At 40.4% G+C, this 23,215-nt stretch overlaps 2 protein-coding genes across 3 annotated transcripts in view; both read left to right on the top strand.

Moving 5' to 3' along the window:
* The window catches only part of LOC109484450 (rab GTPase-activating protein 1-like), an 89,400-nt gene that overhangs the window by 19,351 nt on the left and 46,834 nt on the right, over positions 1-23,215 (top strand). The window lies entirely within an intron of this gene.
* On the top strand, positions 19,375-22,127 carry LOC109484458 (probable G-protein coupled receptor 21). Its single transcript, XM_019787724.1, has one exon. The coding sequence runs from the start codon at positions 20,547-20,549 to the stop codon at positions 21,969-21,971; it is 1,425 nt and encodes a 474-aa protein (XP_019643283.1). The 5' UTR covers positions 19,375-20,546; the 3' UTR covers positions 21,972-22,127.

Raw genomic sequence — 23,215 nt, 5'->3', positions numbered from 1 at the left:
CAATTTCAAAGCTGAGGGCTCTCAGTCTTGATGAGTTACGAGCCATGGCTCAAGCTTGGAATTCAAAGTGTTTCCAGTGTCATATGATGTATGTTACAACGTTATCATGCCACAGTTTCTGTTGTTGAAAGTTGTTTCAAATCAATTTCTACCTATCAATCAGCTAACCTGCCTAACTTTTGTTGCCTAGATATAGCCAAAGGTACTATCTTATCTTACCTCACATCAAACGACCTTGAAATAACGCGACAGTCGTAATTTCCTCTGGCCATCTTTTCTGCCAAAGTAGAAACCAGAAGAAGCTGCAGAAGAACAGTGAAACATAAAAGGAAGATTTTACTGATGAAGGTTCATGCAGATACCTTGATCTAACAAAATTTTGAAGCAAAACAAGTTATTTTGAGGTTGTTGCCAGCTGGGACAAACCAGATTCATCCATCCAGTGTTGAACCCAGCCTGAAATTGTTTCCCGTCATTTCAATTTTGTTTGATGTAACATCATGTCAACTGTTGAAGGCGACAATCCCTCTAGAGGATCCGGAGGCATGCTCCCCTGGGAAATTTTGAAATCTTGACCCTCTGAAATGCTGTTTCCTGCATTTTGCAGGACAAATTTTGCATGGAGACTGAGCTGAGTCTAATAACATCTCTTTCCATATCTTTTCACACAGATCTTTTCTTTCTGTCAAAGATGATGGATATAGGACAACAGTTTTGTCAATTATGAGTGGCAAAGTTCTGACAAATGATGGAAATAATGATGCTGACTAGAAGACTGGATTCATCACCTAGACACTCAGTTCTTAATGATCATGGGAGTGTACTGTTGTACATCAGAGGTACCACACAACATGGCTGTGATTTGTCACTGTCAAGCTCATAGCAGGCTTGTGCTAAACTCCCACTACAGAAAAAGGTCAGGTTTTCCCCCACAGTGGTTTCAGTCATTGGATTAAGGATTAGAAGAGAGAAATTAAAGGAAAGGGATTTTGAGGTGGCTCGTGACAGCACAGTCAATATCATGCATGGTCAGAGTTACAGCTTCATTGTACATTGTACATGAAGTTCATTGTTGGTGTTTAAATCTGTTTTGGGTAGATCCTGTGATGTGGATAGGGGAATCTTTGGCTTACCTTGTGCAAACTGATCTTTAATGTGAATTGTCAACAGTAACAATTGTAACGATAATGGATGTATTTCCCATATTTCATGTCATTTCCTATCCTTCCCTGCTGAGGAACTTCTAGCCTTTTTTTGGTACTGAATTTGTATTAGATAGGAATATTACAAGATCTGAAAGAAGGGCACATTTAATTGGTCGCATTACAAATGGAATTCAAGAGCAAATTGTATACCAGGTCCTGTATTTGTATCCTTAGAATATCATTATTAATGTAAATATCTTGAAACAGGTGGTTACAAGAAACAACCTTTCGAATCCGCATTGCCTGCCATTGACTTTGACCTTGAGTGAAAAGGTGTTGACTGAAGGTCAGATGTACATGTTGAGCCGACATTAGCCAAACTGTGCGTGATGGCAACTTTGGAAATTATCAGGTTTCTCATGAATCACGGTGTGCAGCGTGGTGGAAGTCCAGTGAAATATGAGCCGGGTGCCACACCGAGGCGATGATCGATGGAAACGTGCTGTAACGTGCGCCGCTGGGTTTAATGGAAACACGTGTTGATGAAGCCATTTGTATTCTCCGGGTGTTGAACTTGACTTTTATCCTTTTGAAGTTGGAGTTCTTAGACAACATACCTTCGCAACTTTATATCCACTGTTGGATTGGCATGCCCACGCTTGCTTGTCAATGAGTATTCAACATTCTTCTCATGTCCCAAAAAGAAGAGCCACCAATGATGATAGAAATTCCTGTCTCCAAGTCTCTTCATGGTTGAAAGCTCTGAATTGCCTGAAGTTCTGAATCAATGAGATCTTGTTCATCCATTGTGTGCTCTTGCGAGCACTTTTGCTCTAACAACTTAAGTGTTGAATGAACGACAGTTGACTTCCATTAAAGCAATTAAGGGATGGGGTTCTGGGACCGTGAAAATCCGGCTAGTCCCACTTACAAGACGCCCACATAGTATTAAGGGAGAATCTTCACAGCTTTTGTCTGCTCTCTGTGTTTACGACAAGCCGAAGCTGCGGATTACACCTTTCATTGAGGACGACTTATCTCCTCGTGGCGCGTACCTGGCGGTGTTGACGTCAACGCTCACGGTATCTTAGCGGCGCAGGTCTGGTTTGTGGGGAAATGAGAGTGTCAGGGCTGCTACACACAATCCCTCATCAACTGCCAGCCAGATGTGATCGATGCACGTGTACTCTGACGTACACCCATCAAAATCAGTTAATACATGGAATCCTTGCATGTGGCCATCCATCTGTATCTGTATATTAGCCGGTATAACCGCCCTTCGGCGTAACACACCAGCTTCGCAGGCACGCGGCGCGGCGGCAGCTGGCTACATTACACCGATCGACTTGTTACACCTAACCCTTGAACTTCTAGCTCTAGACATTGTTTAAAGCTATCTATTGACAATGCCCCTACTGTACTTGGTGACAGTGAATTCCACTCTGCGATAGTTCTAGGAAAGAATGAATTCTTGAACACCTCAATCCTTCGTTGATAACAAACCATGGCAAACATCTACCGATTCAAACTTCTCCTTGCATTCGTTATGTTGAAGGTGAAGGTCTGAAGAAAGTTCCAGGAAGAGGCGTAATCCTCTTCACCCATTCGTATAAGCATGGGGCTTCAGCGAAGTGTCTCCACTGCATCCATTTGCATGCAGTCTTCCTCACCTCTGGCCATGAGGTGTTGGCTGAGTTAAGTCCTTGCTGACACCTCTCCTGCAAGACAGCTGTGGCCTTCCCCTCCTTGTCTTACCTTGAGGATTTTACTCAGGAGAAGCTCTGGTGATGGAAGCAGGAAGCTTTCATAGGGTGTAAACCTATCCATCTCCATTTTCTTCTTCTGATGGTGGCTTCCACTTGTTCCTGGCCTGTTTTCTTCTGTACAATAGGTCTTGGTTACTGAGATTTCTGGGCCACCAGATGGCAGGAATATAGAGTTAAGACTTGATGAAGATTTGGAGTCTGCGATCTTCTTGTTCAATTATTGACGATAAAAGGTGATAACTATCTACAAATCAGGTAAATGAATGAAAAAGCAATCTTGTCAAACCAAGTGAAACTAATTAACAATCTATGATGAGCCAACTTACCAACCTTTCATTGAGTTGTGAGTGCTGCAGTAATTTTTGTTCCATCTGGCTGCCTAGGACAATGATCATGCAGGAACCCGAGGGTAACATTTCACTAAACACTATCAACTCTTCAACAAGATCGCCCCAGGGTCATGGGACTGACGTCAGAGCCCCGGTATCTCCGTGGCCCACGACTGTGTTATGATTCTATCATACGCCTTGTCACCATGCTTAATGCACTATCAGTTCGGTGGTGAAATGCTGTACACATTTGAGTTCAGCAACCTTTGCTTGGAAAGGGCTAGGAAAAAAAGTTTGTGAAGAAAATTTGTTCGACCAACTTGTTTGGACCACAACTCAACATTGTCAATACTCCTTCAATGATGTTGGGTGCAGTGTCAACTGTTTTTATTTTATATAACATGGGAGAAATCTACATCAGGAGCATTGAGTTAGCCATGACAATTTCTGCATGTACAGGTATGGTGAGGGTTGACAATATTTTCTAGCTGTGCACTGCAGGTTTCTGTCTGATTATGCAGTGTTACAAACATTTTACAAGTGGCTTGGGGGAAAATTGACATTTGCAACTTTAAGGTAAAACGTCACGGCATAATTAAGCATCTTTGATTTATTACTCTAATTAATCTGTATCATGTTGCTAACATCAAGATTGGTCTAATCCCATAGAAAGGGCAGGAGGGCAGGCCTGGCAAGCCGTCGACTTGATTTTGTATTCCTGAGACGTTTGGCTTTTTAGACATGCAAAGCTTTTGCGTGGTCGTAATGTATGAGTTGCCAAATGGTTGAGCACCTCGTTACCATTTAGCATGATCACTAATCTTGTTTAATACAGTGTTGCACAAATTGCGGGGCTCCAAATTAACTTCATCTAAATGGAGACCCCACTGTGGACCTGACTTTAATTGCTATCATGCTATTGTGCATACATTGTACATGTATAGAGTAATACATTACATTAGCATTTGTAGTGTACCTTACTTGAGCCATAAAGACTGCAGTGTTTTTGGCATAGTTATCACACACTGGGGACCTGAATACCCATAAAAAAAGCCTCTTTAGTACACGAACATGAAAATGTTTTTACAACAAACTGAGTTACACATTCACAGTGCTCTTCATAAACCATAAAGTTCCCATGGTTATGGCCTTTCTCCATTCCAGAAAATTATGGAAATATATTTATTTTTAATGTAACGTTATAGCATGCCCTTCAAAGTTTTACAAGTCAAGAGTACTGTATAACATTAGGGACATGTGAATCATAATGCTAGATTGGGAGTAACTGGCCTCAATCAGGGAAAAGGGCAAAGTGACAATTGCCTTGTAGTTGAGAGACATCATAATTCTATTAATCTGCACTCAGGGCAGAACCAAATATCCCAAAGTCCATTAAAACTCCATCAGAAAAAGGACTTCAGTTGAGTTCACACCATTCAGGCGAGGGGACCCCAGCAAATCTCCAGGCAGGCTAGATTTGGATTTTGTTCAAAAACTGTGACGGTCGGCAAAAAATCGTCGATAGATGCTTCACAGGCAATGAACAACAATGTAGCGCCGGCCGGGCGTGTCCCATATGGGGGTTTTATGGCCCAATTTTTGTCCCAGTTGACGTCAGTCCTGCTGGTCCTTAAATAACGGTTGACTGTTTTATATTTCGATGGATCGGCGGGTTGGCATGCGTAAGTGGTATAGATGTAGGCAATGAAACTTGTTCGCTATTGGTCCTTTTTATCAGTAGAGAAGGACAGTTAGGCGAAGGTCACTCAATCCACTTGTTCTCAGCCTGCTTTCTTTCTGGTTTCCTAAGAATGTACACTTACTTGCAACAACAAAAATTTGACAACTGACTTAAATGGCTGTCAACGAGTATGAAAAATTGGACAAAAGATCTTTTGTCTTACGTAACAACTCGCAACTCTGCTGGATAGAAATATTCAGCAGTTTTCAACCTCTGTATTATTTATTATATCACATATTACAGGAAATGGAATAAAAAATATGTCAAGCCCTACAGTTATATATTAACAGTTACTCATGTATTGAGCAAGAAGGTTCCTTCCCAGTAGACCATGCATAGAGGCCTTGCATTCAAAGCTATGATTGCGCCCTATGAAAGCTAATTTCTTTAATACCGAGTACGTGCAACTCTGCAGACATGGGTTGTAGACAGAAAGTAGAAACGTGACCGTCATGAAAATATGGGAATAAAGAAAGACCCACACACCGTTCAATATGAATTTTATATGTATGCAGGCCTGTGTTCCAGGCCTGACAGCTAGAATTTATGTCAGCACTTACAGGTGGAAATCCCTGTTCAGTTGTTTGCTTTTCTTCCTAACATTTCATGGAGGGGAATAAATATGCTCTGTCCTGTTGATAGTATAGACACAGAGGCTTTCATCTGAATGTGTATTACAGTCAGTATTACAGAGATTTCAGACAGGGGGCAAACAGAAACTTGATCCATACTTTTATTTTGTCTACCTGTACTAAAGAAATAGCACCCGCCCATGTTTTTTTCTTGTTGTTCCTCCCCATGATATTTATGTCTTTGGACACTCAGCCATGCTGGTTTGTGTGATGCAACACAATCTGCATGTGTGTACATGAAGGAAAAGGTTGACTGGTTTCCCAGAAGCTAGCTTAAACCTAGTCAAAAGTATTTTTCTGATTTATAACAGCAGGACATTTCAATAGACCTGTTCCTCAGACAGTAGAAAATTTCAATCTAAATGCAGAAGGGGAGACTAAGAGGATTATGGCTTGGTGACTTGCATGGTTATGCTTTGTGTCCATGAGTCCTTGGATAGTGTCCAACCGGAGAAATGGCAATTCTGTGTCCCTCAGGTTTTCCTCCGTCTGGCAAGGTCTGCTCCTTCATTCTCCACTGGACGTTGTTTCCTTCCATTGTGAAGCAAAACAAGTCTGTCTCTAAAGTATCATACCAGGTTCCATGTAATTGTTTGTCTACTTTTTAAATCAATACTTAGACATTAATAAGTGTGTATGCTAATTTATGATTTGATTAACCCACCTATGTTATCTGTACTTTGATTTTTATATTATTATTTGGTATTTATTGTTTGTATTTTTGTGGGCTCCCATGGAAACCAGTCTAAAGACTGTTGGTACTACCCACCTGTTTGGAAGATGAATAAATAAAATAAAAAATAACATATTAAGAAAGCTGCTACAGTGTGGTAGGTCAAGTGGATGCTAATCTGAAACCATTGATTCACTTATTCATCCTCACAACCTGCACGTAAAAGGGTCAGGACTCAGGCAGCGGTGGTCTAACTCCTGCTGCAGGAATACTGATGCTGTGGAGGACTAATGACTGCACCTCACATTTTTATTCAAGTCTTGTTTCCAGACAGGTGTGCCATTTCACTACATGGCTCACTCCGCTGTAAGGAGAGACGTGTACATGTGGTAAAAATAAATGCTTTTAACTTAAAAGGTACATCGATGTGAGTTAGACCTCTCTGTTGTAAGTAAATTGACATACTCAAGAAAACAGTTGCTCAAGCAACTGGATAGATTTTAAAAAACTGTCATGCCTGCTTGAGTAACTGCTTTATTGAGTACCATTTAAAGGTGCACAAGATAAGTTCAAGAACATATGAAAAAAGGATTTTTCTGCAAATGCTGTAAAGTGCACCAGTTTTGATTCTAATGTCTATTCAAAAGATAAAACTTAGTCATTTGTCTTGTGTTGACTTCTACCCTTGGATAACATGTTACATAAGTCATCAATTACAAAGTACATGACATTATGACTTTGTGTCTTTTAGTCAAATGAAAGGCTGACGTTTGCTCTGTAATTAACCTTACCAAATAGTAATCACGTGTAATCAAGTCATAATTATACGTCTGAACAAAGTCATACTCCACACGACAATAGCTGAAAAGGAAACTTGTGACTTTAATAAATGCCTTTGTCCCAGTTTTACCAGGTTTGTCACTGGAGGGGAAAGTCATTGATCACTTACGGCAGCCAACTGGCGATGATAATCAGCACCTGAGCACCTTGACATTGATGAATAGTGTCAGGGACGAGACTGTAGAACTTGGGCACAATAGTAGTAGTCACCATGAGGCTCTCATGGGGGTTTCATTGTCTTTGTCTGTGTGAATGTGAATCTGTATACGTGGTATAACTGCCCTTTGGCGTAACACACCACTTTTGCAGGCACTTGGTGCGGCGGCAGCTGGCTACATTTACACCAAAGGACTTCTTACACTTAACCTTTGTACATCTAAACCGTACTGTTTAAAGCTATCTAGTGATGATGCTATCTAGTCTTAATCATAAATCTGTAACTCAGTCTGTATGCATAACATTACATATCATCTGAAATAGCATGCTTTCTTCTAAATGTATGGTTTCTTCATTTCTGTCCTACCTGTTACAGTTGATGGCTGGTCTCATGTCTGAAGCCTTGTTACCAATGATTCAATAAGGACTGTATCAGTGATAGAAAATGAAGGATTTGGCATTCAGCATTCACAGTAACATTTGTATTGATTGACTGTGTATTTTGCTCTTTGAGATTCCTGGATATACATTGTATGGTTCTATAGTAACAACACGCATTCATAAAACCCTTTCAAAATGTCAAAACTTATTCAAACCCTTTGCCATCCTCTATAAAGTTTTGTAGTTTCATGACTTTTTTTGTTCTTCCAAAGTTCCTAACAACATGATTCATGTACATTATCACACATTCAGAACATCAGTCTTTTCTATTAACTGTAATTGTAGTAATAAGAACATACAGTAAGTTAAATCTTCCTCTCTGTTATGATAAGTGTTTTCTAATCAAGAATACCACTGTGCACAGTGTGATGCTAATACAGAATTACAGGCGTCTAATCTAACTTGTGATTTCTTAGACTGATATACTTTTGACAGTAATAGAATGTCAAGGATGCAGCTGGTAGAATGCACTTAGCTAGCTTAAAGTGGCTATAGTTATCAACTACAATGTACTATCATTTGTCAAAACATTTACAAACAAGTCTTCCTCTTAAAAGTTAGAATTTACAGAGTCAGTCTCATCAATTGTCCCTGTAACATTAATCACTGCACAATCTCTTTAAATCCTGTGGTAAAAATACCCATTGAATCATACCAAGCCCCGCTGTGCTTTCTGAGAAGTGGTTTAACTGTTCGCAGAAAAATGTGACATTGTACAGGTCTCTAGTTTTTCTCCCATTCTGTGGGTCTAATGTTGAAGGCGAAGGACTGAGCTTAACTCAACTCTTTAAATGCTGTGGTAAAAATGCCCACTGAATCTTACCAACCCACGCTGTGCTTTCTGAGAAGTGGTTTAACTGTTCACCATGTGGGCCCAGAAGAAACTATGCGACATTGTACAGGTCTCTAGTTTTTCTCCCATTCTGTGGGGCCATTATTGAAGGCGAAGGACGGAGCTTTACTCATCTTGTTATCAGTATTCATGGCCAAATCCTTACATTCGTCATCATCAGAAACTTCTGCAAATTGCAAGTCTTTAATCATGTAAAAAGTTTTGTAATGAAGTTTTGATACTTATAAGATCAACACAGCAAAGACAGCTAGCCTGCTAGGCAATTACGATTCATTACTCGAGTCACAGGTTCCCAGTTCTCAGTAATTGAATCATCACTCCTGAAGAAGGTTGACAGAAAAGAAACCAAAAGTTTGAGATGAGCTGTCTCGATTTAAAGCCTCAAAACTCCATTATGGAATTTACCAACATACACATGTAGATGAGCTTTGACGCTAAGGGTAAAAAGTTTATAGTTTGATATATGGTTGTTGTACTGGACACTTCGGATGGCAAGAACTCAAGGAAGGATTTTTGGCATGTAGGTTAAAGATGGATGTAGATAGATGATGGTTATGTTAGTCAGGACCTGGTGAGAAATTGCTGCTGCTTGGGAAAAGTACTTCCTGTACAAAACCATTACTGCACACATTATAACACCTTCCAGAACTGGCAGGCATCTAAGTTTACTTTTTCGTTAGTTATTGTTCCAGCTACTGTGATTGAAGGTGAATGATGTAGCTAGTAGCTAAGAGCATGACAGAACTTTTCTAGTCTGACATCTTGTTCTTGTAAGTCATTCCTAATCATACCTTAATACTCAACATTCATGATTTTATAGTTCCATTTGTAAAATCATTTGTTCGTATCCGTTTGTAATTCTAGTAATAAGAATACACTTGAATCTTAACCATACATAATTTTCTTGCTTATGAAGGATTTTAATGTTCACAGTGTTTTGTTAATGCAAAAATTGCAGGCTTCTACTTCTTATTCACGTCATCTTGTCTCCAAGACAAAAAAATGTTCCCCTTGCAGCAGTGATGGAAGGTGAAGGGTACAGCTGGGAGCTTAAGTTAGCTTTACTGGGCTTGTTATCAGCATTCAGGAGACCCTTCCACTGCTCATGTCTTCTATCGATTTATGCAAACCTGCGTCACAGGCACGCGTAGCTCCATACATCTTCAAAAGGAAACACTTTCTACGCTGAGGAGATTTTATCAATGCCCATGAACGCAAAATTTCTCTGACCTTAAAAATCCTGTGGCCTCTTGTCCTCTTCCGCCCTCATTTCTATCATCTTCTGCCCTCGTTTCTAGGAAAATTGGGCAATCACATCACCATTCCAGAACTTTAAGTGTACAGAATTGACCTGAAAGTAAAGCCCAGAGTATCCTGTTTCTTGTGAATTACAATACTTGTAGCACATAACCACTTATCTGTTGTTATCTACTGTTTCTTCTATTGAATATGTAGGACAGTGTATCATTTGGGATGCATCTGAGGACTGATACAACTTTCATACAACGTAAAGAAAGATACTTAGATGAGAATCTTGTTTAGGCTCTGTTCCTCTACCACACCCACACCCCTACAGCATCTCATTAACATACATTATATACCTTGCATAGAAAGAGTATTTGTCATAGTATGATATATGTGGTGGTGTGTTATACCAAAGATACAGATGTATTGCTGTTGCATAGTCGGTAATATAACCCACGCTGTTATAGGTGAATTAGACATCTACATTGTACATGTACATTGTAGATAAGGCTGAAGCACCCATTATATGATAACACTACATGATATGATACCTATCACTGTACATGGCTATTTTGCAGGTAATCTAGTTATTCTGTATCTCAAGGCTGAGATATTTTCCTGAGGCACCTTTCCCATTCTTCCTGATCATAGCAGATAGTACTGGTTGGCCTTCATTCATACATGTATTTGGGATATTGAGGGAGATATGCGAAGTGCAACATCAGTAACATCCCCAGAATTACAATCTTGAGAGACTCAAGTGTTCAGAAGAAAATACATTTATGTTGATATTATTCATATCTTTATGATTTATCAAAGTTGCCCTGTTTCCACTTAATGTGTTTTATTTGCTGATTAGGATGAATTGCACTTTGAGAAGGAACATTATCATGAAATCAATCTTTTCCTGATCAAATGTATTTATTCAAGAGCTACAAGTTTTCCATTGTATGTGACTTGATACCTTGATACCGCTTAAGTCTGAAAGTTCCCTAAGTATGTTTGACAGGTATATCTGAGCGTTAATTTCAGATTTTCAGAATGGCATATCAGGTTTCTAGTCCTAATAGTTAATAGGACCATCTCTTTTCTTCCTTTTTATTTTTACCAAAGAAAAACATTTGCTAACTGATGTTGGGTTACATCATGTTGCAATTTTATAGCAGGAGGGATTTAGACTCCTGTCACCATATATATGAATGTGTTAGAGTAAGAATTAACAGAGCAGACCATATGCAAAGGTTAACATTATGCATTTGCTTTGCAAATGTTACCTTTCTAGTTGTTGTACTTAGAGTTACTGTAGAAGCCTTGGGGCCCGAGTCTTCAAGGCACTGTCTGTGGTGCTGAAATATGTGCTGCTTGAATATTCTGCCTTCACAGTGAAGTATGATTGACTTGAGTTCTCACTCTCATTTTAAACCTTTCAGCACAGTTTCTAGGAAGGGCAAATGTACTTGGATAAGTGTGACCTCCGAAAAGCTGCTGAAGTGAAATCTTCTTTGTGGGAATTACAAAGATTACATCACTCAGGCGGATTATACATTGTCGTCACTGTAACATCTTAACATCAAAGAGTTTCCAGGGACGATAACAACTGTTTGGTCAGCTAAAATTAAAGGGTTTTCATGTCATAAATTGTTTTTTTTTATATTTTCTATTTCCAAAAGACGAATATTGCTGGAAAACTTTATTTTTTACATGTATCATAGAAATCTAAAGTATAAGTTGTGCTTCCATGTCTGCAACCCAAAGCAGCATGCTATAGTTTTCATCAGCTTCATATGCAGCCCTCCAGCACTGTGTTGATTAAACAGATATTGAACAGATAATAAAAGTAACATCTGTGTCCATAATGTCTCCAGGGTCCATAATATCACCACCTTGAGAAAAAGTGTACTTAAAGATATTTTTACTGCAACCAAGGAGCTTTAATCACCGTGATGAAAGCTCCTTGCTGCAACATACCCTAGGTATGTACATTTGATGTGTGAAGGAGTGCATACCAAAAGTGTGTTGCAGTAAAATATCTTTAAGAACACTGTTTCTCAAGGTGATATTATGGACCCTGGTGATATTATGGACACAGATGTTACATGTAACTTCCTAAAAGTAGCAGAAAAAGTACAAAATTTATGTGAGTCATGCAACTTTACAGCTGCAGTGAAGGTGACATTCCGTTCACTCCAAGTACTCATCAGATAAAAACAAGTTCCTGTGTGTTGGAAAGCTTGTTAAGAGTGTGAGAGCATGAAGGATGCTCCGGGCTATTCCTGGCACTTCAGTTCCTGTGTTCAATAGGGGTGATTAGTTTGCCCTTGCTGAATTCACCATCTGCCCTTGCTAATGGGTACTTATCTCACCATCCTTTATCCCCGCATTAAAATCATCATCTTTGTTGTTGCCCAAGGCTCTTCTTAAGAGTTTGCAGGAGTTAATGTTTCGAGCAGGAGAATAAGGGATTTAGTTTTCTGTGACTTTTAGCCAGATCAGTGTGTGGACAGGACAGTTTACTTTTAGTACTATTCCATACACTAAGTGCCCCCCCCTTCAGTGTGCAAAAGGTTTTGCACATGTCATTCGTCTTCTCCATTTGATAAGAAGTAGAAGCCACGCCTGTATTCTGTAGTAGTTGTCATGCAGAGTGGATCACAGCTGCTTACACTGTAACTACAGGATGATGTATGATTGATTCTGGTGGATTGTTGGGAAGGATTAGTCCATGAAGTATTGGCTGTCTTTATTGTAAGCTGTCAGGAGCTCAGGAATCTGAATTTCTGTTTTTGAGAAGGTATATCTGGTAGACCTTTCCCTGCTGTTATGCAAAATTCTTGCAAAAGGAAGCCTCATTTTTCAAGAACAAAAATACGGTGTTTAATTTCAGAAAATGTTTGAAAATGTTGCAGAATCCGATGCTTTGAAGGAGATTTAGTGAAACCATTTTAATCAATTGAACATGGTACAGAGCTGTTATATAATATGGCGTTCATTTTGGTATTAAAAGAACAAATTATTATTTAAAATAATTTTTGGTAGGTTATTTGTGTTAATTATATCAATGAAATGTCTGCTTGACGTCAAAATTAGTTTTCACATGGTATTAAGGAAAAGGGGCAAGTTTTTTGAGTAAATTGTGGTCATTAGGTTGAAATACATGTACATATACCCATGTACCACCATTGCACTGAAGGACATTTCCCTGTACTGAATGAGAGCATGACGAATAACCCGCTAGCTTTATCTCTCTCTACACTCTGTGCTTCCCGACATCTCCACTCTGTAACTTAAGTATCTCCACACCATGCAGGAAATCCTTTCATATCCCAGGCTTCTGGAACTACCTTGTACCTAATACGGTGGTTTTAGTCTTGTGTGTGTTTCTGACTATGTTGAATGGACATACCCACAAGACAGATGGAGTGAAAAGGACTTTAAGGGTTGATATCAAAGTTTCAATCTGGAACAATGTTCTTCTAAAGCCTGTATACTAGCATGAAACTCGTGGAAAAACCATTGATTGGGTCCTTAATCAGCAAGAGCCTAGATCCAGATGGAGTACTTCATAACACTGAAGACAGATTCCTAGCCTAGCTTTCTGTGTGGGCATGGCTACTTTTCTAGTGCTTACAATTTGCTACTGAGGCACGATAAGTTACAAGGTGAAATCAGTGCATGTGCATAGGGCATCTCAAAATTTCAGTGGGGAGCATACCCCAGACCCCTTAGGATTGTCACACCTGTCACAGCGTTCAACATGATATTGCGTAAAACAAAATTGAGATGACAGAAAAAAATTAAGGCTGGCAAGAACACTGCTCTTACCTCTTCTCACATGACCTACATGAAAAGCTTGAGCTTCTCAAGAATAAATAATGGTTCAAGCAAACAAACAAACCTTTCACAAGAGCATCTAGTCATAACTCTCCATCTAAGTCTGGGCATGTACTCTGACTTAGACAGATGAGTTAATCCTGTGCAGCTGTAGAGTGGTCGATTCACTTACTGCTTCATAAGTGTGCAATAAATCCTACCAACAATATTATTTCCAGCCACAACATGTCAAAGGTTGAATCAATTCTCAGATTTCCACTCAAGTTTTTCTTTCCATTTCATGTTTCATCTGTGTGTTATGGCTGAGCATGGATCGATTGTTGACTGCTGCACAAACGACAGGTAACCTAAGGTAATGAAATGTCACTTTTACAACCCCCACCTTGTGCCTTTGATAGAAGGTGACAAGGCCTATTCCAGCAGAACCCATGAAAAACATTAACAGTAATTTGTAATCTTCGCAGGATTACCCGAGTGTTACTTACAAGATGAAAAGCAGCAAAAGAAAATAAGTTTTTCCAGGAATAGTCTCTAATGGCGTCTGCCTCGCCTCTCAGCCTCTTTCGTCTAATCTCAGGTAATGGGTCCTCTGAGATTAGTCACATTTCCCTCGGGACAGGGCTATTCTAAAGACTCAAGATCAAAAGCAATATGGCACATAAGGGCCATCCATGTATGGAGAGGAAAACAAGGTTGTAAATGAATATTTCGTAGCTAGCTGGGAAAGGAAGGTATTCTCACAAGTAAAATATAACAGTTGGTCAACAAACTTTGGGAGTTATTTCAAATTGCTGTAATCATTTTACAGATTCTTATCATTTTGTAACCTGCCTTTAGATTTAGATTTAGATTTCTAGAAATGATGGAAATGATGGAATCTATCTAAGTTTTACAAATTATATAGCAAAAAAAACAACATGAATTCCTTGTTTTGAATTGCTAACTGGATTTCACTCTCTTTTCCTTCTGAAAACCCCCAGAATAATTTCTGCCCTGTTAGGAGTCTGTCATTGATAGATGTTTTGCCATCTGGGCGGCATTCCTCGACCCTGTCCTGACTTCACCTTAGCAGGAATGACCAGATAATGCAGCAGTTATTTGCATGGCTGAAGATGACTCCGAGACAACTCGTAAATCTTTCCCCTGATGACTTTGTCGATAGTCATGTGGTCAAAGATAGTGCCTCCGCCCAAGAACAAGGATCAAACAGCACCGGCCCCAATATATCCATCATGTTATAACGTACATGTGCGTCTTACGTGGTGTTCATGGAATAGTCAGGGCTTGGATTTGTATAGCGTGTTGCACAATGTGGATAATATTTCAGGCCGTGCAATGTCAAGTCACCTAGCGCTGCACGAATATGTTTTGTGTAAACTAGAATGACAAAGGACGACCTTTTCAGCCATACCAGTCAGCGGAAATATGGCAGAGGAAGAATTTTTGTAGTCATGTACAAGGTGAAGGCAAAATTTGGTAGAATCATGCATGTTTTATGAGCAGTTTGGTGGAGTTGGTGTGGGTGTAACTTGTAAAACCCCTTATCGATTACTTTTTACAAAATGAATGAATGTAAGTTGTAAAACCCCCAATCGATTCCTTTTTATGAACTGAGCAGGTTTGGCGTGGTCTCTCCTTGACAAATTGGATACATCGGTGGACTGAAACCGGAGAAGAAACACGACACTAAGAACAGAAGTGTCCTGTCAGATTTGCTAAGTATGACACTCAGCAGTGTTTCATGGAAGTCAGCTGAATTATGAGTCAGGACAGGTGAAATGTGAGGCTGGGAGTAGGGGGCAAAAATAGCATGATGGAAGACTTGGGTTATGTCATGTTGTCACAGGTTGACATGAGACAGGTACTGAAGTGGGTGAAGGGGCATTGCAAGCTTCTGGAAGGGAAGGGAAGGGCCCCATAGCCTTTTGAGGCCAAAGAAGCAGTGGGTTGTTCATTTGCTGTGTCCAGGGCACGGTATTGGAAGGTGGAGCCCATCCCGCTCCTTTCATTGTCCTCAACTCCCAAACAGAAGTCAGGCACCAAATTTACACCTGGGTAGAAATGTTAAGTGCGTTTGAGGCTTGTCACAGTAAATATGAGGAATCCGACAGAGGGATTTGTATGATTATGAATTAATCTCAATAGATGGATACTAATTTGAGTTGTTCAGTTGAAGGTTAATCCCCATACATCTACCAATCACCATTTCTGGAAGGTTTTTCACACCATCATGTCCTCTGTGACTTCACTGGTCCATCAGAAATATGGATTAACTAGCTCTCTTCACCAGTCTGCTCCCAATCCGTCACTCATTCAGAACAGAATATCATCAGGGACCAGATATTCTCTTTTCTGGACACAGTTTTAAGTAATACATATTTAAGTATAGCTCTCTCTAGAGCACCCTTCATCATTGTAACTCTGACTAAAAATCAATTTCATGTCAAACTTTGAAATAAGATGTTCTTGAGGATGGCTGCATTGAAGGTACTAGAAAGGAAAACAGTAATAGTCTAACCTTTTAATGGATGAAAGCATTGTACATCAAAAGGTACATGATTGTATTCTTAGTTCCAGTAGCTGAGGTTCAATTATCAAAGAAACCTCAGCTCCTTGAGCTAAAAATACCTTTTGATGCATTAGGCTTTTATCCCTTAAACGGTTTAGTTTTCCTTTCTGGTACCTAACACGTGCAGTAATTATAAAGAATGAACGTTGTCCCCAGTTCGCAATTAAACCTCAGCTACTTGAGCTAAAAATACCTTGACGCATTAGGCTTTTTAAGTACAGTTTTGCTTTCTATATTTATCTAACACATGAAGTAATTATACATTTGTAAAGAGTGAAGATTGTCCACATTAGGAATGTGTATCTATAAACTGAAACTGATAAAAATTGACGGTGTAACGTTAGAGAAATGAAGTTTCTTTCCTCTCAAAAACTGCACACAAATTTCTCAGCAAATGAGGTTCATCATCAAGAGAATACAATTGGTAGGTGCTTGTTGTAAATGGTTTATTGCAGCAAGGTCAGGAAATCCCATGTTACTGTAGCAAAATACTAACAAGAAGGGGAATCAATCCCGAAGGCTTGCTGAAATATCATACAATATAGCAGTATTAAACATGCTATAAAGATGTCATCTCCAATATAGAAGAAGGGTGATGGTCCCAGCTTTATGAATATATTTGCTTCCAAAATATTCCTTATGGGAAGGAGGCTCTCCCATCAGTTTGGTCTTGCTGTAGAATAAGCCGTCATGGAGGACTCGTAAGGTGATGTCATGACTGCAATGCAGCACTTCGTCTGTCAGCAACTGGAAGTGACTTATCTGTTTCTTGGAAACCTGTATCACAAAATTGGTACATAGAAATGTAGTTTGATTCAGTGAAAAAAAGCAGCTGAAATACTTACTTCAAACAAAGGGACATTATCCAGAATGCAGAAGCTTCACACACAGCTTCTGTAACAAACCGTAGATTGATTGTATCAATGACATCAACCAAATCTGATGACTTTTGTTTCACATTCTTCCCAAAGATTAACTCCACAAAATTGTATGTACAGCAATTTAGAAAAGTCATCTATGTTATTATGTAATGATTAAACGTGTTTGATGTTTAAAGAGAGCTGTTTTTGTCATGTGTTTCATGGGGGATAGGGATAAGAAGGGCAATGCTTTACAATCAAACCAAGGAGGCAATTATAGGCTCCTTCAGCCTTGCCCAATCCTCCCCTTCAGGTAAGAAATAAATAATACTCAACACTTACGAGCAGGAACTAGTTCACTATTTCCAGACCATAAAATAAGGTCATTTTGAGATGCTGGTGGGAACCCTTAGCTTTATTACTGTTTCCTCACTCCTCTTTGCCATAAAGCCAAATGAATGTTCCCTCCATATACATGTACCAGTAGGGTCCAATAATAATCTTTGTAAATGCCAAACGTTGTCTGTGAACATGGTCAGCATGCTGCTCACATCTACAGTATTAGCTGAATATCTCAAATTTAACAGAGGTGAACAGGTTAAAGGGTTCCAATTTCTGTAAGTATATGTGAACGCTGTAGCAATTTTTACTGGCTGGTATAACGGTTGGCAACACATCCAGGTCTTGACGTACATCCAGAGGAACAGAAATTTGCATTCTATTCAAGCAGAGAGTTGCCTTGTTCAAACTGAGATTTATATTTGGGATTTTATTGCAATAAAGTTGGTCCAGCAAACCTTTTCTTACATACTTATATATATACTTGTATATATGTCTTTCTATTCTTACTGTATGCACATATGTACTAATCTGGCATGAATGTTTGAAAAAAATTTGCATGACTAGTACTAGTGGTTGGAATTCTACCAGATGAAAAGGTAGATGGCAAAATATAATTACCCTTCTGTATCTTAATTTTTCTGTCAGTTTCTTTAAATCCTTCAGTCATTGCAATCATTGCCTACTTAAAATTTAGTGGGTCCTTGTGTTTAACGTACAGAAACTGATTGTACTGGAGTTATGTTCTGTATCAGAAGAGTGACACACATTGTTACTCCCTAGAAGTAACCAGGAAAATAAATCTGAGTTTAAACTGGGACCCCACAGGGCAGAGGTTAGTGGGTCATGTAGACAAATTGGTGCAGATAGAAGGCAATGGTTAGGCTTGCCAAACTTGTAATGAATCGGGATGTATGGAGAATGGTGAAGTATGAACTTGATTAACCTGTAGCTGTGTTTTTTGTGTGTTTGTCCTCATACTATATTGGATGATAGCTAAATGGAATAAAGTCTGCTAGCATTACTGCAAACTTCAAGAATGTAGGTGTTGAAATATTTCTTCATGTAGAAATTTTGTTTTTTGTGCCAGAATTGCTGAAGCTTGTCCTTTTCATCTGGGTTTCGTATTAATCAAAATCATAAACCAAAAGGACTCGGGCACATTAAGAATCACTCTTCATTATTCTCTGCTTTCAATGCTGTAATAAAACACAGATTAATTTTCCCTGTGGAGCAGAGGAGAGATGATTTATAAGAAGCATCAACTGCCCATGCAAAGCTCTTACAGTCGAGAATAATTTTATTTGATACCTGAATTTTGGTTTGTACAAATTAGTGAAGCAGACCAAGTGTCTGTCCCACACCCCTTGGCAACACTGGAGGCAATTATCATTAAACTTTAATGGTGATGCAAACCTCCCAATAAATTATTATCCTGTAGAACTTGGTACCAATCAGTTGTATAGTGTAAAAGCTGCAATAGCTTGATTAGGTTTGACTAAAAAAACTACATTGTAGTCAACAGTGCATTATGCTGAAAGTCATATGAATACTTTTATTGGACATTAACTAGTCTTATACCAAGAAGCTTTAATTTCAGAATATTTCAAAATATTTCAGCTTACATCAGTAAGATTCCTGTAATAAACCTTCCCATTTCTTCATCATTTTCCTCTAGTAAAGAGAAATAACCCAGTAATCATGATAGATCCCCCATTTTCCTAGAGAGGAAGGTTGCCTTGGCAGGCCTGGTCAGTTACATTAATCCACCGACCCCCACCCACAGAGTAAGTATAGCCTGCACAGCAAAATGGGGAAAGAGCCAAAGAAACAATTACCTTGGTCCCCTGGCAACAACAAAGCTTGATTCAGCTTTTAATAGAGTCCCGTGGGGAACTGGTGAGTGCATATTAAATCTCCTGAATGTGATTACCTTGTTCGCTGAAGCCTCGTTGATTGCTCGGCCTTTGTCGGCACCAGCCCTGACAAAACAATTCTCACACCTGGTTCCTATTGTCTCAATGCAGTATCATCCCAGGGTTTATACAAGAATCAAGGCTTCAACTCTGTAGGATTAGTATGTAGGTGATGAGGGCCACATATATTATTGATGTTGCCCGGCCCGTGCGTGCTTCTATTTATAGAAGTGATCAATATTAATAAACCACTGACATCTGGGCATTCGAGGACGGTTCCTGAATACTGAGAAAGGCTCATTTGCATGATGCGCACTTGTGCCTAACTGTCTGGAAGACCCAGATATGCCACCCCTTACTGTTCGCAAGAGACAGCACTGTTGACAATTATTCATACCACGATGTATAACAAGGAGGTGGGAACGTTCTTCCCTCCCAGTAATGACTCACGTGCACCAATGACAGCCCGGGATTTGCATAATTTTTTCCCGCCGCACTTGGCGCTGCCGGGATATGAGGTAATAGGCAGACCACGGGTGATTTGACTGAGCATTCTCCGTGCCGACTGGAGGGGAGCAGACGCGGAAAACGGGCTCCTGGCGCTACTCGAGAAGTTCTGAGGAGAGAGCGGAAACCGGTGTATGGACTCAGGTGCTCTGTGAGTACAGTCTACCTCAGGAGATTTTGAACCGCAGAAAAAGGATGTTGATTTGGGGGAATGCCTCTTAGAGGGAATTTTTTAGCCCAGCAGACTCTGGTTTTTGCTCAGAAGATGTGGGAAGGATAACCGCTCCCGGGCCATGAATCGATGCAAGTGCTGCTTCATTCAGACATTCAATGAACGGTGCTTTGATGGATTTTGGTGAGGGGTCTCTTGAGGCACCCCAAAGCCGCGCAATGAATTTCATTGCCTGAACTGTTTGCTGGCGTTGTCCTGCAGAACGATTCTGTGAAAATTGAAACCTTCCAACGAAGTTAAACTGGCACAGTCAGATCATCCAGGCCGACCGATCCGGCAGTTATGTGGCTACAGGCTGAGAAAAGATTGACGAAAGAGTTGTGAAAGGCAGGGTGAAAAATGTGACTGCTTTACTGATTGCAGACAGACCCTCGCGGTGGAATCATCTCATTCGAGACACATCATTTATGCCCTGAGCTATGAACTGGACTGCTGTCTGCATCTTTTGAGGTAGAAAATTGCTGCAGAACAATGACAGCCGAACCAAACAGCAGCGCGCTGCTTCCTTTTCCCGATGGGGACTGGAACACGACGGCCGGGGCATACAACTGCCAGACAGCAGGGAATTTCACGGATTACTTCACCAACTGTGCGGAGGAGGCACCAGGTGCGCTCCTTGTGGTCGACCTGATCGAAGGGGTGCTGATGCTGATCGTCACCATCCTCATCATCATCGGCAACGTCATCGTCATCGTGGTGTACCAGTACGAGCCATCCCTCCGCAACACCATGAGCATCTTCATCCAGACGCTGGCCATCTCAGACCTTGCTGTCGGCTTCACCTGCATCTTCCCGGTGATGGTCACCTTCCACCAGCTGGGCCCCTACGGCTCCACCTCCTGCCTTGTCTACAGCTACTTTGTGTCCATGCTCACCAGCGTCTCCATTGCCAACCTGGCGGCCATCAGCATCGACCGGTACATTGCCATCATCAAGCCACTCAACTACCAGGCCATCATGTCCATGCGCAACACCCGCATCTGCATCATCTTCGCATGGGTCTTCAGCATCTGCATCTGCTTTCCCATCCTGATCGGCTGGGGCACCAGCACCTACGACATGGAGGCCTTCCAGTGCGAGGTCCAGTCCTGGGCCACCGACATATACTTCACCATATTCATCATCTGCATCCTGTACCTGCCCGCCTCCGTCATCATGTGCTTCACGTACTACCACATCTTCAAGATCTGCCGACACCACTCCAAGGAGATCGGGAAGGTCCGGGAGCTCGAAACGCGCTTCCAGAGCGAAAGCGACCACTACCCGACGTCCTACACGACCAAGGCCAAGCACCAGGCCAACTCCCGCGGGGAGTCCATGTACCGGAAGGGATCCAGTCGCGAGTCGCAGGAGACCCCAAACTGCGAGTCCCAGTCTCGCAGCCACCACGAGCGCAGAGCCGCAATGATGCTCTTCACGGTCATCACTGCCTTCTACGTCTCGTGGTTGCCATACACGATCGTGCGCGTTGTGCAGTCGGTCATGGGGATGAAACTGAACCCAATCGTTCGGTTCGGCCTGTCGTGGCTCGGGATCAGTAACAGCTTCTTCAACTGCATCATCTACAGCATATCGAACAGTGCCTTCCGACAAGGTTTGAAGAATCTCGTGGTCAGTGCATGTAACAAGTGCACTCGACGCGGAAACGACCCGTTCAACCTCACAGCAGTGCCAAAGTGTAGGATGTGGGAATTTGGGGAGCTCTACCAGAAGGTATTCTGCAGCATTTGTACTTTGACCACTATTACGATGCACCTATCACTGTACTTTCCAACAAACCAGATCTTATCACAGTCTAGTGTTGAATATTACAGTCATGTATTTTGTTCTTCAATTTTCACAAGAGAATTTTTTTACCTTGTCATGCTATGTGCCTTGGTGCACTCATTTGATTAGGGACATAAAGCTCGATAACCATCCATACAAATCTTTGGTTTGACTGTTGAAGACCTTCTATGTTTATTGTCAACAAGAAGTTGTCCCTTCTTTGATCCAGCCAAAAGACAAATTTACAGGATTACTCCCCCAAAAAATTTCATCACAAAATGAAGTTAAAATGTCCGTTGAATTTACCGGTATGTTTTCTAATCTTCAACAAGTAGGTAGTCATCAGAGTATTCGTTGTCATGCACATGTACAGTCTCTTTTAAAAATTAGTAAATTCCCTCTCCCATAAAGTAAATCCAAATTTATGATACTGTATGGCTGTGTTACCTGGTACACTCTGTATTTCCTTGAATAACAGTCAACTGCTAGTCACTTGACAAAAGAAGATATATTGTGCAAGATGTAGATGTGTAAATACTCAAAGTCAAGCAATCAGATTAGAACTAAGCCTAAAATCCTTAAAAAAAATCTGGCTTGTTATGATAGGAAATGTAAGACTGTTGCAGACGTCAGTGATGGGTGCATGTAGTCACAAAGGGCTGACAAATTGCTGTAGAGGACGTCAGAGATTATTTATAACATGTATAAAAGCCTGTACAGTGCATAGACCTGTAATACATATCCTGGATCAATGTGAAAATGTGTAAAAATCACAGTTTTGTGCAATAAAGATAAGAGAGTGTTATGTATTTGTAATAAAGAGGTCCTGTAAAGTATATTACGTGATCTGAATCCATTTGCAGAATGGTTCAGAGTGGATGTTGCCAGAATACAGAATTAATATGTTCTACTTTGATGTAACCAGAGTTTTATAGACTGATATCTGCCTTCAAAGCTGTGTGTGCTGTAAGAAACCTATTGCTGAAAAATAGATCTTGCTAAGCACAAGATAAAACAATGTTTTGTCTCAAATTGAAGACAACTGCAGCAGTATATCCTATAATGCTTGATTTGTTTGTTGTTTGTCTTAAGGTATGGTTTGTTGTGTGGACGAAAGTAAAAGTCCGTTAAAATGTTAGTGACCACCTTCTGTTACATGTGAGTAGGAAATCAAATATATCAATGTTGGAAAAATGACTTGACACTGTGGAATATTCAATACAGTCAGTGATAGACATTTGTTGTTCAGTATCATTGTGGTCTGTTGAAAGAAGTGATTTCTGCAGTTATAGTAAGTATATCAGCATATCACGTACATATGAAACAGGCTTGAAGCATACAATGTAGTACCTGTATAAAAGTGACCTAGCCTT

The sequence above is a fragment of the Branchiostoma belcheri genome, unplaced genomic scaffold (assembly GCF_001625305.1).
Source record: "Branchiostoma belcheri isolate BF01 breed outbred unplaced genomic scaffold, Haploidv18h27 scaffold7, whole genome shotgun sequence".
NCBI lineage: Eukaryota > Metazoa > Chordata > Leptocardii > Amphioxiformes > Branchiostomatidae > Branchiostoma > Branchiostoma belcheri.
Note: the sequence above shows the minus strand (reverse complement) of the source record. Positions and strands in the feature narration are given on the sequence as shown.